Source organism: Cryptomeria japonica, chromosome 11 (genome assembly GCF_030272615.1).
Source record: "Cryptomeria japonica chromosome 11, Sugi_1.0, whole genome shotgun sequence".
NCBI lineage: Eukaryota > Viridiplantae > Streptophyta > Pinopsida > Cupressales > Cupressaceae > Cryptomeria > Cryptomeria japonica.
In genome coordinates this window covers 72,181,837-72,198,044 of record NC_081415.1, presented here as the reverse complement: position 1 = coordinate 72,198,044, position 16,208 = coordinate 72,181,837, and the positions used below count along the sequence as shown (strand labels likewise).

Genomic DNA, 16,208 nt, shown 5'->3' with positions numbered 1-16,208 from the left:
TCCACAAAATCTGTCAGATTGAGAAAAGAAAGGAAAATTTGAACCAAACTGGTTAGGTCCGTTTGTGGTCACAACAGTATTTGGGTCAGGAGCATATCAGCTATCAACACAAGACGGGGATCAGCTCGAGGAACCCATCAATAGTGTGCATCTAAAGAATTTTTATGTTTGAAAAATCGAAAAATAGTGAAAAACAAAAAATCCAAAAATAGTGAAAAAATAGAAAATCCAAAAAAAGTGAAAAAGCTGAAAAATCCAAAAACAATGAAAAAGATGAAAATCCAAAAACAGTGAAAAAGCAAAAAATTCAAAAATAGTGAAAAAGTAGAAAATCAAAAAACAGTGAAAAAGCTGAAAAATCCAAAAATAGTGAAAAATCCGAATATACAAAAACAGTAAAAAACAATAAAAAAATTTTTAAAAATCAAATATGAGAAAAAGTGCAATAAAAACAGATGGTGAAAACCTGGCAAACAGGCGCTATCTGTCAACTAGCTCTTCCATCTATTGGTTCACGCATTCTTTTGCTTGCATTCTCTTCCATCAGTGTTGTTCATATCCATCATAAAGCCTTTGTACATACGCAGGCATCCCAGGTGATTTCTTGTCATGGTTTGGATCATTGGCTATATCATAATAAGGTTTGTTTCTAGGCTGGGGGCAAAATCCTGAACCTAGCTCGGGGCAAAATTTTTTGATCATTTTGAACTTAATCAAATAGGTAGAACAACAGCCTAACAACGCTTGTCAAGTGAAAAATTGAGATACATCCAACACCAAACATAAGACCACATTATCAACCATTAACTATCACATATCAATCTAAACATGACAAAATACATATCAATGGATGATATATCTTGACTCATGATTTTAACACTTTGGCAATAATGGTTCAAATATTTTATTTTGATTTTCACTATTACGATTTCTAAGTAACTCCAGGATGTCTTTGACTAGAGGAACAAGGAAGGAACATGGTATTTTTCTAGGCTTGTTAGAAGGTTTTTAACACATTTTCTCTATAATGCCATTTTTGGCTTACAAGGCAAAATGGGCCAAAAATGGAAAGAAAACTTGAGAAAAACTATCTAAAAAACTCTAAGATAAAATTAAACTATAATGAAACCTAAAACACACACTTGGACTCTTACAATAGTCCTTTATTAAATTCTTGATGCCATCAGGATCAAACAAGCCAAAATTGTGAAGGTGCTCCTGCACCACCCTGATCCCCTGGACCTAGTCTCCTGCGTCTAACCACTCGAGCCATCCAATCTATATGTACATCTCTAGCAAATATAGAACTCCTAGCTCTTGAGGTGCTTGCTGCTACCGCTGCCATTGCCACTACTCGACCATCTCCCCCATCATCATCTCCTCCATCATCATCTCCAGCACCATGATCTCCTACATCTCCTCCATATCCATCCCCATCTCTGCTATCATCTCTACCCTCACCATCCCTCCGTCATCTAGGAGCTCTGCATCGTAGCCTCTCATCATCCTCATCAAAAATTGGCTCTGGCTCATCTAGGTGTGTCAGCATCGGAAACCTGTGTACTACACAGTGGATGACATACTCGTGTGTCATCCCGCTATCCATCACACCTGGAAGATAATCCCAATCAACTAGCCCCAATGATAGACACTCAGTGTAGGAATGGTCATATAAAATAGAGGGCCCCCAAGTAGCTACATCCAATCTCCGGTGAGCATAATGAGTTGTACCCTGTGGCATCCCCTGTATCCTACCATACTGTCTCAACACCTTCGTACAAAGGAATCGCTCGATGACATAGGGTATCGATCCAATTAGATATCGTGTCATTAATACATACAGTATCTCCAATGCATCCTCGGGCCAAATCTCACAATCCCTATATGGCCTCCATATCACAGTATCCATGTCATCCAAGGTTCGTCGCCAGTACTCCAATTTGCCTAGCTTTCACTAGACAATGATACCTAGTCACCCCTACTGATAACACAACTGATCCTTGGTACACAACTTGATGCAGGTCATGATACAAGTGGGTGAACATACATGACCCCCATGCAAATCGGGTCCTCTTTGTCACCATATGCTCAAGCAGATGACCCCATCAAACAGATAATCTCTTTGACCTGTGATAAGGACAAAGGAAGCCTCCAATAAATCTGGCAAGCACAATCAGTAATGTGGCATATCCTAGCTCTAGAATCTCCTACCATGCAATATCGTATCCACCTATCTCATCATCCTCAAACACTCGACAAAGTGGATCTGTCCCACCTCGCTCGCTGAGATCATAATATATTAGATCACCCATCACAGGGATGCGTAAAATCTAGTAGACATCCTCGAGTGTCACTGTCATCTCTCCCATTGGTAAATGAAAAGTATTATGCTCACTATGTCAGCGCTCTGCTAAGGTTGTCAATAATCCCCAATTTATCAAAGGCTGGGGCATGTCAAGAAGGGAAGATAAACTACACCTGCTAATGTGGTCTCGCTCCACCTGGCTAAGGCGAGGTATCAGCATCCATGTCTTCAGGAAACACTCCCGAGACTGAAGAATAGTAAAGTGCTCCTGCAATCAAATTATCTCATCATATCAGTTTCTTATTTTATTTATCTATCAAATCAATCCATCTATCAGTCTATTTTGCTCAATTAATATTTTTATCAAATCTCATTGGGCCCCTATCAATGACGTTCATCTATCATGAGGTCATTCTCAATCTTATCTCATCTCACATGTGCATCGAGATAATCAGAAATGATCATCAAATTTATCAATCAGGAGCGTCTAATTTTATCAATTAGATAGCTAATCAAATCTTACCCTATCAAAAATCAAAAATCAAATCAAATTGACAACAAATTCAACCAATCAACAAATCAAATCATTTTCCCAAAATCACCCAAATCAAAATAATCAAAAAATCAAATCAAATCATTAAAACCTCATCGCCAAAATAAAATAAGAAAATGAAAAAATCTCAAAAATCGAAAACATCGAAAAATCTAAAAAGTTGCCAAAATCGAAAGATTGAAAAAAAAAATCGAAAATTGAAAAATCCCCCCCAAAAAAAATAAAAATCTAACTCCTCCCCCCACAGTGGCACCCAAGGCACTGCCCGAGGCACTGATGATGACGCCTGTGGTGCCTCCCACGACGCCGACGATGCCTGCAGTGGCACCCTTGAGGCGCTGCCCGTGGAAAGGATGGTTCCTGCGGTGGTGGCCGCCGCCAAGCCTCCACCACCACCCCTCTTCCCCCCAAAATGCAAAAAATGAAAAAAAAAAATTTGATGTACTTTTTTTTTTTTTAAAATGCATTTTTTGGAATGCGAATGGAAATTTTTTGAAAATCCAGAAAAACCCATTTCATGAATCGAAAAACCCATCTCAAAAATATCATTTTTTTCCCAGCTCATCTGGTGAAAAACGCTAAAAAATGATTTTTTATGCAAACAGCTATATTTTTCAAAAATCAACTAAAAATTAACAAAGTTGGGTTTTCTTGAAGTACATACCGGTGGACCATATGTCAGAGGACACTCATATCGCTGAACTCACTCGAAACTATGCTAATGGTATGTGATTGTCATTTCCTTCCTCCAGAGAAAAGTTTCTCAAACAACTGTAGTGCACAAATGAGGAGTGGTAAAAGGAGTTCACCTTTTTAAACTCATAATGGGGCATTTAAGTGGGATTTTTATTCCATTGATTTTTAATCATTTAATCAACTAATCAATGTGATAGGGCAGCATTTTCAAATTTCTTATCAAGAAATGAATCGGATTAACTATAAAAATCAGAAAATCATTAACAATCGAAAAATTGAAAAAATATCAAAAATTTCAAAAAAATCAAAAAATCGTGAAAAATTCAAAAATATTCAAAAATTATCTGATTCATCTCCCGAGGGGGCATCCTCGCATCAATATTTATCAATCAGCGTCTGGGGCATCATATCAAGATTTATCATCTCCAACATCAAAACCGCATCATATCGAGATTTATCATCTCCAAAACAAATCAGTATCATATCGAAACCAAATCCGCATCAAATCAAGATCGAATATGCATCCTATCAAAATCAATATCAGCAAAATTATCAATCGAGTTTTCTTCGAACCAACACATCGTCACACATTGCTTCAAAGAGGGGCAAAATGTATACACCTAAAAATGGTCTAAAGATAGTTAATTAAATACGCAGTTATTTTATTAATTCCCCTTCGCAATTAATCGAATTCACAAGCAATTTAATTAATTTCTCTATTCATCTACTAGTAAGTAAATCTAAATGATTTATTTATATAGTTCATTTCATATCCCCCTTTGATTAATTACTTCTACATTAATTAATGTCCCCCCATATAAATCAATTCTTCTAATCCCTAATTAAGATTAACAAACTCCAGTTTGTTGAGATTAATTACCATTTTCCAATTATTCGAATTTCTAAATTCAAATCAGCACATGGCTCCTAACTTTTAACCACCTAACCTAACCATCCCCTAACTTAACAAATTCAATCTAATCTTGGGTCTAACTAACCCTATCCTATCTTTCACATCCTAACCTCCTTATCCTAACCTTCTATGGTGTGAATATTCTCTCCTTGAGACACATGGCACTTTTTCCACATGTCTCCTCCCTGGGACACTTTCCCTGTCATAAGCAATGCTCCTTGACACTTGTCACCACAGAGATGACAAGTGTCCCTTCCTCCAACCTCTTCTCCAACTTCCTCAATCTTGCCCCTTAATATCTTCAGATCAAATTTGGACCGTCGATTCTTGTCACCTCAACTTTGGCCTTGGAATTCCTATAAATATCTCCCATTTTGGAGCAATAAGGATCCCATCTCATATCAATTTAGGCATCATTACTATAGACAATTTGCATTTTCAATTATCTAGTAATTAGCTTTTGGATTAATCATAGCATGTTAATCTAGTTTCTTAAATCATGTATTTCATATCATCTGCATAGTCGATCATGATCAAATAGCTACTCAACTCTTGATTTTTCACTTTGGAGGTCATTGCTCCACTAAGAGCTCATCAATCCAACACCTTCAAGGTCCTCAAGAATAGAGGAAAGTGGGACATTTCAACGAAGGCTTATGGTTTGCATTTCTAATCTAGTTTTCAATTATGCTTTTCAATTACATTTTATTGTCTCATTATATGTGTATGCCTCTTATTTACCATATTTTTAGCATCACGGGATGCATATGATGATTTTTGGGTGAGTAGAAAAAAAATTCCATTTTTGTCTTCAAAATATTGATCCATAACTCTATCATTTGGGCTATAAATAACACAAACTAGATCTATAGATACCCATTAAGAACTTTAACAAGATGAATTCCTTGCCCAAATTTTAATCAAAATTCTCAAGTACAACACTTTCAAAAATCAAGATGAATGCAATAAAACACAATGAAAATAGGATTTTTTTAGGTGATACAAGATTTATCAAGAACTAAAATGCTCCTAGATCATTATGTGTGATGCCTAGGATTTCATAATATAGCATATGATCTATAACTTTTGATAGGTACATATTTTATTTCCCTATCATGTAATTTTTAATGAATTTTGTACTATTGATGCATCTAATAAATAAAAAATTATCCTTATTGTGTAATCTACTTATCTTATATGTAACCTCATTTTTTATTTTTAGTAGGGTTTGTCAAAATATATGTGATCATAACAAATATAAACTACAATTGTCTCTACATATGAATAGTATATTATGAATTCTAGAAAAACCCTCGATATATGGAGCTTAAAATTAGAAATTTATTAGTACTATAGAGGGTACTTTTAGTATGATGGAATAGGGCTCACTCATCTAGACATACAAACTAGGAATCAAACCCATTCACATGAACATACATTAGATAAATAGTCAATAGTCTCAACTACAAACCCTTGGGAGTGTTGGACTCACTGATTTGTTTTTTTCTCTTTCTTCTTTTTATATTATTGGATAAGAAAATAATCATGCAAAATTAACAATAATTAGCATGAACTATAGCTATAGATCAAATATGCAAACTATGAGAATAGATCTAAAAATCATAATCAGAAAGGGATGTGTTTGCAATTTGAGCCTAAAATTGTTTGTCAATTTCAATAGGTTCCATTGACCTAAAGCTATTACATGAAAATATTATGAATGAGTTTTTCATCTAGATGTTTCACAGATAATCTCCCTTAAATTTCATCAAAAGTGTGCCAGACACTAAAAATAATTTCATGTGGCCAATATTTTCTGCTTATTCAAACTCTAGATCTCTTTGTCTCAATCTACACTTTCTAAATTTGCAATCCTTCTCTATAAAATCTAAATCTTGCACACATAAGAGGGAGAAAATATTTTTTGGAAATATAGGACTTTTCCTAAGTTAAACCTTGAGTTGGAATTAACCCTACAACAATGATAAATGGTGAACCTAATGTGAACCCACCATACAAATCCTTAGATTAGCTTATATCCTATTTTCTTTCATTTTTCTTTAATATTCTTTCTGTATTATCAAACCTTGAGTCAAGTGGTAGACCCTTTGTCAACATGGTCACAATCACTCATATCTCACCTCTGAGCCAAAAAATTCAAAACAAGGAAATGTCATTCATGCCTTTGGACACTCCCTATAGTGGAGAACCTACATGGTTATACATCTTGGTGAAGATAAAAAATTACAAGTTATTACAGGTGTGATGGTGGATCCCAAATCCCAAGTTGATGTCAGCATAGAGGAATTTTTGTTCATTAATGGTTGGCATAGGGCAAGGTGTGATTAGTGTCATACCTTTGTTCGAACACATGATAGGCTTTATGTTTCATATCTCTAGAATACCACTTTAAGGGTCCTTATGGGAACCAAAGCATTTTCCACCACCTTTTGTTGTCATTCTTGAATCAAACCTATTCTGGGTTAAGCTAGGTATCTCTTGGCTTATCTCCATTGAAGTGATCCCTTTATTAGTTCACAAATGTTTGAAATTTCCTTATGAAGGTACAATGCACATAGTCCAAGATACTGGTTTTTAGCCATTGATTGCCCATGGAATTTTTACCTTAGACCATTTATAGCCTACTCCATTTGGGCCTCTAACTCCTCATGGTGACTTGTTATATAAGGCATACTATAAAGAAAAGATGGGAGAATTGGCCTCTTCATCAATTTAGCTTATAGTTTCCTTGCCTCCTCCTATGCCTATCATTGCCCCATTTATTCTTGTTCTTGAGTGGATAGTATCTTATGCTCCTTCTTTATTGAGGGTTGAGGTTATATTTGCTCCTCAAGGTAGACCTCCTTGTCCACCTAGGACCACTAAGTCCCTAGCGCTATCCTTTGTTCCTATGTTTGTACCTAGTAGAGGAAAAGGAAATGCACATGTGTTGTCACAGTCTGCATCCCACTCTCCCTTCAAGCTTCCTATCCTCACTAACGTCTCTCATCCTACCCAGTATGATGAGGGCAGACATTTCCCTCATGTTCATTCATCTCCACTAAGTCTCACATCACAGTCGTTGAAGATGACATCTATTCCTCTGACTACACCTTGAGAAAAATGAGGAAGGGCTCCTTTGGCTATGAATGTGAGGCCTATGTTAGCTACATCTCCTGCTTCATCAGTTGGTCCTTCTCTTTCATCAACTCTATCATTGGATGTCTCTCCTATGGAGCATGAGGTTGTTGATCCTTCCTGGATTTCTACTTTTGGACCCCATCTATGCCATAATTAGCGAGTGCATGAGCATAAGAATCGTTAGTGTATGATATCCTGTGAGCATGAAGCTACTATGAGTGTAATTAGTGAACCAATGGTGTCCCTATCTTCCCCTCTTATTTTGTATATGCCTCTGCATTAGAGTTCTCCTAGGATCCTTAAACACATTGGATCAAAGGTCTTCATTTTTTAAGAAACTGAAGTGAAAGTTTGAGAAAGGCCCCATTCCTAAGTTCCACCATTGAAATTCAACTTTGGCATCTTTAGTTTTTGTGTCTTTGCTTATTTTGGTTTCAATCTCTTTTGCCTACCTCTATTTGCTCTGTTGAGCAGGTTTCACCTTCTCTTGACATTGTATTTGCCCCTCTTTCAGAGGTTGGTAGTGTAGCTCCTATTCTAACATCTTGGGCTGAGTCACCCGCCTCTTTCGATGAGAGGTTTCCATTTGACTCCCTAGAGGTACCCCAACACTATAAATAATCTTCACATGATTGTTGACCCTCTCCTCCTAGAGTCTTTTTGATGAAAATATGGAAAATACTTCATCCCTAGCCATTTCTAGTGATGCCATGCCAGATTCTCCTCTTTTAGTTATCCCCCTTCAGTCTCGACATCCCTCCCTATATGATAATAATTGGGAGGATAGTGACCTATTGGTGGATGACCTATAATTCAATGCCTCTCTTACATTATCTTATAGATTAGAGCATGTATGTTTCTGTTCATTTTTCCTTTCTTTCAGATATTATTTCCCTCTTGGAGGACCCAAGTTACCTTGTTGGTACTTGAAAATAAAGTTTTATTGGTCTTTATATGTTACATGCCCTCCTAGAGGGTCCAAGTCATTCTATAGGTACTTGGAAATAGATAATTTTTTATCATAATCTTCTTCTATTTGTTAATCACCCTTCTTTCATCTGTCATACATTTCTTATTGATATCAAGGATGGTGCAAAGCATTGGGGGTATTTAGGGTCTCTTCCATGTTGACTTAATCTTTATTTTCTCTTTGTCTTCCTGTGATTTCTTCATATGATCCGCAAAGTTCAGTAGCATGATGAAACACCCATATGTAGCTATATATTGTTTTTTTCTCAATGCTATGGGTTCTAACATCAAATTAGCAGATCCCTATGTGCCCTTATGTTTTTATTGATGTTGTGGGTGCTATGTCTCATTTGTTGCAAGATGGAATTCCACGAAAAACATCTTGCTATGTTGATGTGACACATCTCTTCTCCTTAGAATGTCATGTGTTTCATGCATACCATTCTAAGGATGGGCCTAACATACTTTCATATTTTTGCATTTTTTGTATTTTTTCATGATCATATCTACATCTTGTATTATCTTGTTTTTCTTAGTGGGGGACAAACAACTAGATTCTATTTTCCCATTAGTGGAGGCCAAACCACTTGATCTATCATCTTGTTTTCCTCTTAGTGGACCCCAATCCACTTGATCTAAGGTCACTCGATTGTATGGCCATCTAGTATAATTTTCTACACATATTGACGAAATCCATTATCTTCTTTTCCTATTAGTGGGGGATAATCCACTTGATCTAAAGTCACCCTACCGCATCACCATCTAGCATATCTTGCTACCCATACCAGATGAAACCTATAAACTATCATCTTGTTTGCCTTGGTGGGGGCCAAACCACTAGATCTTATCACCTTATGTACGGGCCAATCCACTCTATCTAAAATCGCCTTATCCTATGACTATCTAGAATAAGATACTACCCATACCAGTGAAATCATATTTTTATCATTATCTTTTATCTCAGTGCTTGTCATACCATGTTATTTTCTTTTTCATCTAGCTTGTTTGTCCCCAAAAAAAATGCTTTTGATGAAACAACCCAACAACATCTCTTCAAATATTCAGGATTCTTCCCTAGGGGCATCTTTGCATGGGCAGAGAATTTTGCTTCCCCTTCAAATATTAATAATTTTTACTTTATCTCATATATCGATAATAATAATAATATGCTCGCTAAAGTGGGGAAAAAATGTAGAGTCATAAATTACACCTCATGTAATTCTATGCTACATAAGAACCTTTTGTTTATAGTGATTGGAGAACTCTCTGACCTCTCTATCCTTTTATCCATCTCACTAGCCCAGTCAACCTTCACCTTGTCCTTTTCCTGACCATATTGACTACTTGACTCATACACATTAGTGCACCATAAAGATGTTTGTTTCCCATGCTTTTGTCCCCCAAATCTAACATCCTCAAGGTGACCATTTGAGAACATTAGGCCTATGCTTGGAAGATGTCTCTAACATCTCTACAAGTGACCAATGACATCCACCTGTCATCTAAAATGCATATCTTGTCTTTTGAAGATCATTTTTTCACTCTATAGTCATTCAATCCATCTTAGGGGTTGTGATTTTGATCTTAATATTGTTTCATTGCATCTATAATGGCCTAGAAGCTCTATTTGGCTATATAGTTGACTTTGTCCCATTACCAACATTGAAATTCTCTAAGGAAGATCAATTCCTTCTTCTTCTTCATCTGCCAATCCTTTCACTTTGGGAGTGGAAGGGGAGTTTACTTCTTCCTCTTTTCTTTACTATCTCCATAGCATATTATTGATTATCTTTGTTGTATCAATTATATATTGTTAATATTATCTATCCATCTATCTTGGTTGTTTGTGGATGTGGAAAGACCAAGATGGGATCTGATTGTGTGCCCAAGCCTCTAAAACATAGCTATAACCTTTCATCTTTGCTCAATTTGTGTGCACGTTGCCAAATTGATTTGAGGAGCTAGATGGAGGCTTCAAGCATGGACTATTTGTAAGGCTTTTCTTCTTTCCTTCTCTCATTATTTCATAGTTAGTTTTACCTTCCTATTGTACTATTATTTACTTTGTTTCAATCATTTAGACATGTTTTTGTCAGAGTTCATCCATTCTATGGATTCTATGACTATTTGTACATGATGCCATCATGTCATAGAGTCGTCTAAGACACGCATGTGCATCTTTAGACAATGTCATATGTTTTCATTAAACCTTTGTGACATATTTAGTATCATCTAAGGGGTACTAGATAGTCACATACTCTGTACAACATCCTGAGTCAGGAGGTTGAATAGTGATGGTGTTCACGCACCTTTTAGAGCGGTTCACTTTTTCCTCTCTACATCTACAATTATTGACATGGTCTTGCAATAGAAAATTTACTCATATAATTATTTATCCAAACCGTAGGTTTGGGGGAAATTTTAGATCAATTAGTGCTCAAATGTAAACTTACTATAAAAATAGTATCCTTATGTAAATGCAAGGTTGAGATACCATTTTCCTAACAATGTGAAGTACTTAGGAAGGTTTAAATTTAAATACTTGATCTAAAATATTGATGTTCATATGATCCATGACTATAATATTGAGTTGGGTCAACTTTAGATCTACAAATATGATTTATTGTGATAATTAAGAGATCTAGTGATCACAAATAGATTTATTTGATAATTAAGATAGAGTTAAAATAGGATAACAAAATAAATAAAACTCATGCAAATTTATTTGCTGTGCTTAAAAACATATTATTATATAAAAGGCACTCTTATCTAAATGAACTCAAAATATATGACAAAGGAACATAACTATATAATATTTACCAATATTCAATTTACTCTAGTCTATTAATAAGTCTACTGATATTATTCTAACTCTTAAATATCTATAGAAATTTAATCACAATTAATTTTTTTTTGCAAATATTTATATCAAAATTGTATCAGTTTCTCTAAAATTTAACTCACAAGTTTGGAAATTCTATAATTGATGAATGTAACATTGTGTGATTGTCAATTAAAGCGCTTGATAGGAAAGTTAACAACACTAACATTTTTCTTTCATATTTAATATAGATGTAAGAATTAGGAGGAAAACCAAACACATGCACAAAATGAGCATACATTCCTTGTACGACTTAACGTTTGGAAGCTTGTTGCACCTTTACTTTCTCAATAACACACTTTCCATCAAGTAACATATTTAGTAGTCATTTTTTTCAAAAAGATTGGAATATTAATCAACTTGTAACATTAACCACCCATTCAAATAGGTTACATGTTAATTTTTATTTTTTCTTATTCAATTACAAGTTTTGGTAATTGGCAGTGTCAATCTCATTTATTATTGTGAATTTACCTTATTACTATTTGAAAAGTAGTCAACCAAAATAGTAATCATGAAGATGAGATTGCCAATTAATTCTTCCACTTGATTGAAAAATTAATTGACTTGCTAATTTGGATCATGCACAAAATGAGCATACATTCCTTGCATGTCTTGACCTTTAGAAATATGTTGTGCATTTTGTTTCTCAATAACACACTTTCCATCAAGTAGCCTATTCACTAGCAAATATCCCCAAAAAGATTGAGATTTTAATTGACTTGTTAACATTAACCACCCATTCAAATGGGTTACATGTCATTTTTATCTTTTCTTCTTTCATTACTAGTTTTTTTTGTGGTTGGTAATGCAGATCTCATTTATTATTGTCATTTTATGTTATTACTATTTGAAATGTAGTCAACCAAAATAATAATCATGAAGACAAGATTTTCAATTAATTCTTCCACTCAATTGAAAAATTAATTCACTTGCTAAATTATATCACATGCTATTTTTCTCTATTTTCCTTTCTTCACCAATAATGATGGTTGGCAGTCTAGATCTCATTTATTATTGAAAAGATATATCAGTATTATTTGAAATATAATTAAAAAATAAATAAATAAAACCATTACAAATGAACTCACAACTTAATCTTCCCATTGGATTAAAAGGTTAACTTGCTAATTTGAATTATACATTATTTTCCTTCCTTTCCTTTTCCTTCTATTTATTCATCCAACTTTGGTTGTTGGCATTCCCAAACTCATTTAATGTTTTGAAACTATGGTAGTGCCATTTGAAATGTACGTAAAGAAACCAAAAGTGAAGGATGAAATGGATATTAATTGACTTGTTTTGGTGTACTATGATCATGGATCACACACCATGTTTTCTCTCCCTTTCTTCACTAGATTTTCTGGTTGCTTATCATGATCTTATCTATTATTCCTGTGGATTAGATAGAGTAAGTTCTAACTCTTTCCATCTTATTTCTTTACCATTGTATTGAGATTAGATAGATTTTCATATTAGAAGACATTAAATGTAAAGACATGGTTTAGTAAATAAATTATTAAAATAATGTTCAATTATTTTTATTCTTATTTTGTTTTATATAAATCGTTAGTATAAATTTTGTTATTATTTTTATGAGTAAGTGTCTCTTTTAATTAGTTAAAAAAAATTAATTGTGCACATATCTGGAAATAAGGTTGTTGGATAAGAAATTATATTTTTAACGTTCAAACAAGGTCAACATTTGATTGCAAAATATATAAAAATCAGCTATTAAGTAGCAAAAACAGTAGTAGAGATGGTAGGAGTGTGTTGATTATTTGGTTTATTCCATACATAACTATGGTCTAGAGTGTCCATGCGAGAGGTCCATTTTGTTGCCATGTATGTCAATATCTTTTCCATCACATGTGAGAGAAATAGCTAGAAGCAACTAAGGAAAATGCCTAGAATCAAATTAGCTAGAGGCTCCACCAAATGGTCACTCAAGAGTTTCACCCATTAGAGGTGGAGAGATGGAGCACTTTCAAATAGGCTTGTGAGGAGAAATACATAGTTAGCATAAGAAGAAATACTCCAACCTTGTTAGTTCTTGTGAGGAGGTGAGAAACCTCAAGAGGCGGAGGGAGATAGGGGAACTATTGTCATAACAAGGTGAGACACTTTTAGGGAAACTATGTTATCTTGTACCTAGATTTGTAATAACACATTATTAAAAAAAAACATTTTCTTCAAAACAAAGCAAAATGTTTTTATCAATAATGAAAGGAGTAAAAATTGTAAAATTTATATCTTTCTACATACATCTTTAGCCCAAAAGTATGTCATATTTGGTAGAATATGTGGATGACACAGGCCCAATCTCCTAAAACAATCATATATTAATGGAAAGAGTTCTAGCCAAAATTGATGGATAAGTCACTCTAATTCCAAGATTGTGGACTTTGGTTCAAAACTGAAAGTGCTGCCTAAGAGACTCAAACTACCCATAGAATGGAAAAAAAAGGGTGTCAAATACACATATGAACTAAACATGACCCGACAACAGGGCTTCAAAAGTAATTCATCAAGAAAAGTGGTCAATTTGAGTTCCATAATAGTAGACTAGATTATGATTAATTTGTGTTTCCAAACTAATATTGGCAATTGAAAAGGTCATCTCTTGTTAAAAATTGGAATGATGGACTATTATGAAATAAATTTCACAAATAAATGTAAGCTATGGAATAATCTACAAATAATTGATAATAATATGCCACTTTTATGTAGTATGTAACCTTGTAATCCTCTCCAAAAGGAATACCTTTAATAGCCTTCAATAAAAGATCAATAGTCAAACCTAGGCATATTAAGAATCTTTCAATTAAAAAATTTCCTCTTAACTATAATTTTCTTTATATAATATTAATTAGTAGGGAACACTATATAGATTATTAAATATTAACTACAATTTTTTTTTATATAATAACATTTAACAAATCATTTAATTATAAATTTATGAATATTTTTTACATGTAATAATTATTGACAATTACAAATATCAATATTCTTTATTTTTTATTTTTCAAATTTTTATTATTAAATACCAGTACCGAGTACCTATACAAAAATAAAAAACAATGCCATATCACAACATCCGGTGCCTATATCTGTCCCCATAGTGGGACAGACTACTTAAAAGCAATCTTCTAATAGTAAACAGGAGATTACATAATAACAATCAATACACAAAAAAAGCCTGCAGGATAATTCCATGCATAACGTGATGGAAGAAAGACACAGAATAAATCATTCCCAAGGGGCGACAGAGGCTCACCGTTCATGACACGGTTAATACCGTGACCACACAGATGGGTATTTTTATTATTCACGATTTTGCACCCTAATACCTTAATAATAGACTTTGAAAATACAGAATAATTTTGCTTCATCTTGTTGGCAAATTAAATCATCATAATCTCCTGTTGCGGATGCAAGGAAACAAAAACTTTAAAACCTTATCAACCCAGTTGAAGAATTTCAGTCTCCATCCCCTTCTCACTGCAAGCAATAACATTACACAGCAATAGCCTGCTACATGTGACAATCCTACTCCAATATAATACCATAGTATTTGCTTTCTATGATATGCATTTCTGTCTTCCATATCATTTGGGGGAGGATGGTGAGTAAACTCTGGCCAAGAACATTTCTTTGGAAGTGGGCATCCTTCCAGATATGGATTCCCAGAATATGATATGTTTGGAAATGTGGTCATCTGTTGTCCTTGAGGTATGCTGCCTGAGAGGTTGTTGTTGGACAAATTTAAGACTGCCAATGAAGTCACAAGCTGAATTTCTGCAGGGATCTTTCCAGAAAGCCTGTTTGTAGAAAGATCCAATGACTCTAGTTGACTCATTCCCCCCAAACTGGGTGGAATATTTCCACTGAGATTATTCATTGATAGATTGAGATACCTCAAACCCTTCAACTTTCCAAAATCCAACGGAATCTTTCCATTGAATTGATTATTAGAGAGATCTATGGCTGTGAATGTCGAAAAAATATATGGATAGTTCAGCTTTACGCCTTTCACAGTCATGTCAAATTCATCATGAGACGGAACTTGATATACAATTGACTCAATAGGGCCAATCCCAGAATATGACTTAACGCCATTGTCTTTTGTAATTACATGAAAAGGGTTCAACTGAGCAGATAATATATGGCCATCTTCTCTTGCTACACTCATTGCTTGTAGAGATCCAACGCTTTGTGGAATTTCACCTGATATATTGTTAGACGAAAGGTCTAAGATCTGGAGCTGCTTGAGTTGGACAATTTCTGAAGGAATGCTGCCTCTGAAACAGTTATCATTCATCATCAACACTTTAAGGGCTGATAGATTTCCAAGAGACCATGGAATATCCCCAACAAATCTGTTATACCCAATATCTAGTACCTGTAATGTCTTACAATTGATGATTGACACAGGGAAGGCTCCACTTAGCTTATTATTTCTGACAATTAAAGAGGAGGAGCATACCCCATGGGGTATGCTTCCATCCAACCTATTATGCCCCAAATTTAACACTTGAATTATTTTATAGTTGGCAAAGCATGAAGGAATGCTGCCATTCAATTTGTTGTTTGACAGATCTAACTTTTCAAGGTGTGTTAAATTGCACAAACTTGATGGAATATTGCCAACTAGAGAATTGTTATTTACCATCAGGAGCTGAAGATCTGGAGGCCACGTAGATGCTATGCGTCCAGTGAATGCATTCCTAGATACATCAAATACTGTCAT

The 16,208-nt window shown here is 34.6% G+C and overlaps 1 protein-coding gene across 1 annotated transcript; it reads right to left on the bottom strand.

The window, feature by feature from the left end:
• Nucleotides 1-14,870: 14,870 nt before the first annotated feature.
• LOC131057465 (probable LRR receptor-like serine/threonine-protein kinase At4g36180) lies at nucleotides 14,871-16,208 on the bottom strand. The gene has a single exon (XM_059214385.1). The coding sequence runs from the start codon at nucleotides 16,206-16,208 to the stop codon at nucleotides 14,871-14,873; it is 1,338 nt and encodes a 445-aa protein (XP_059070368.1).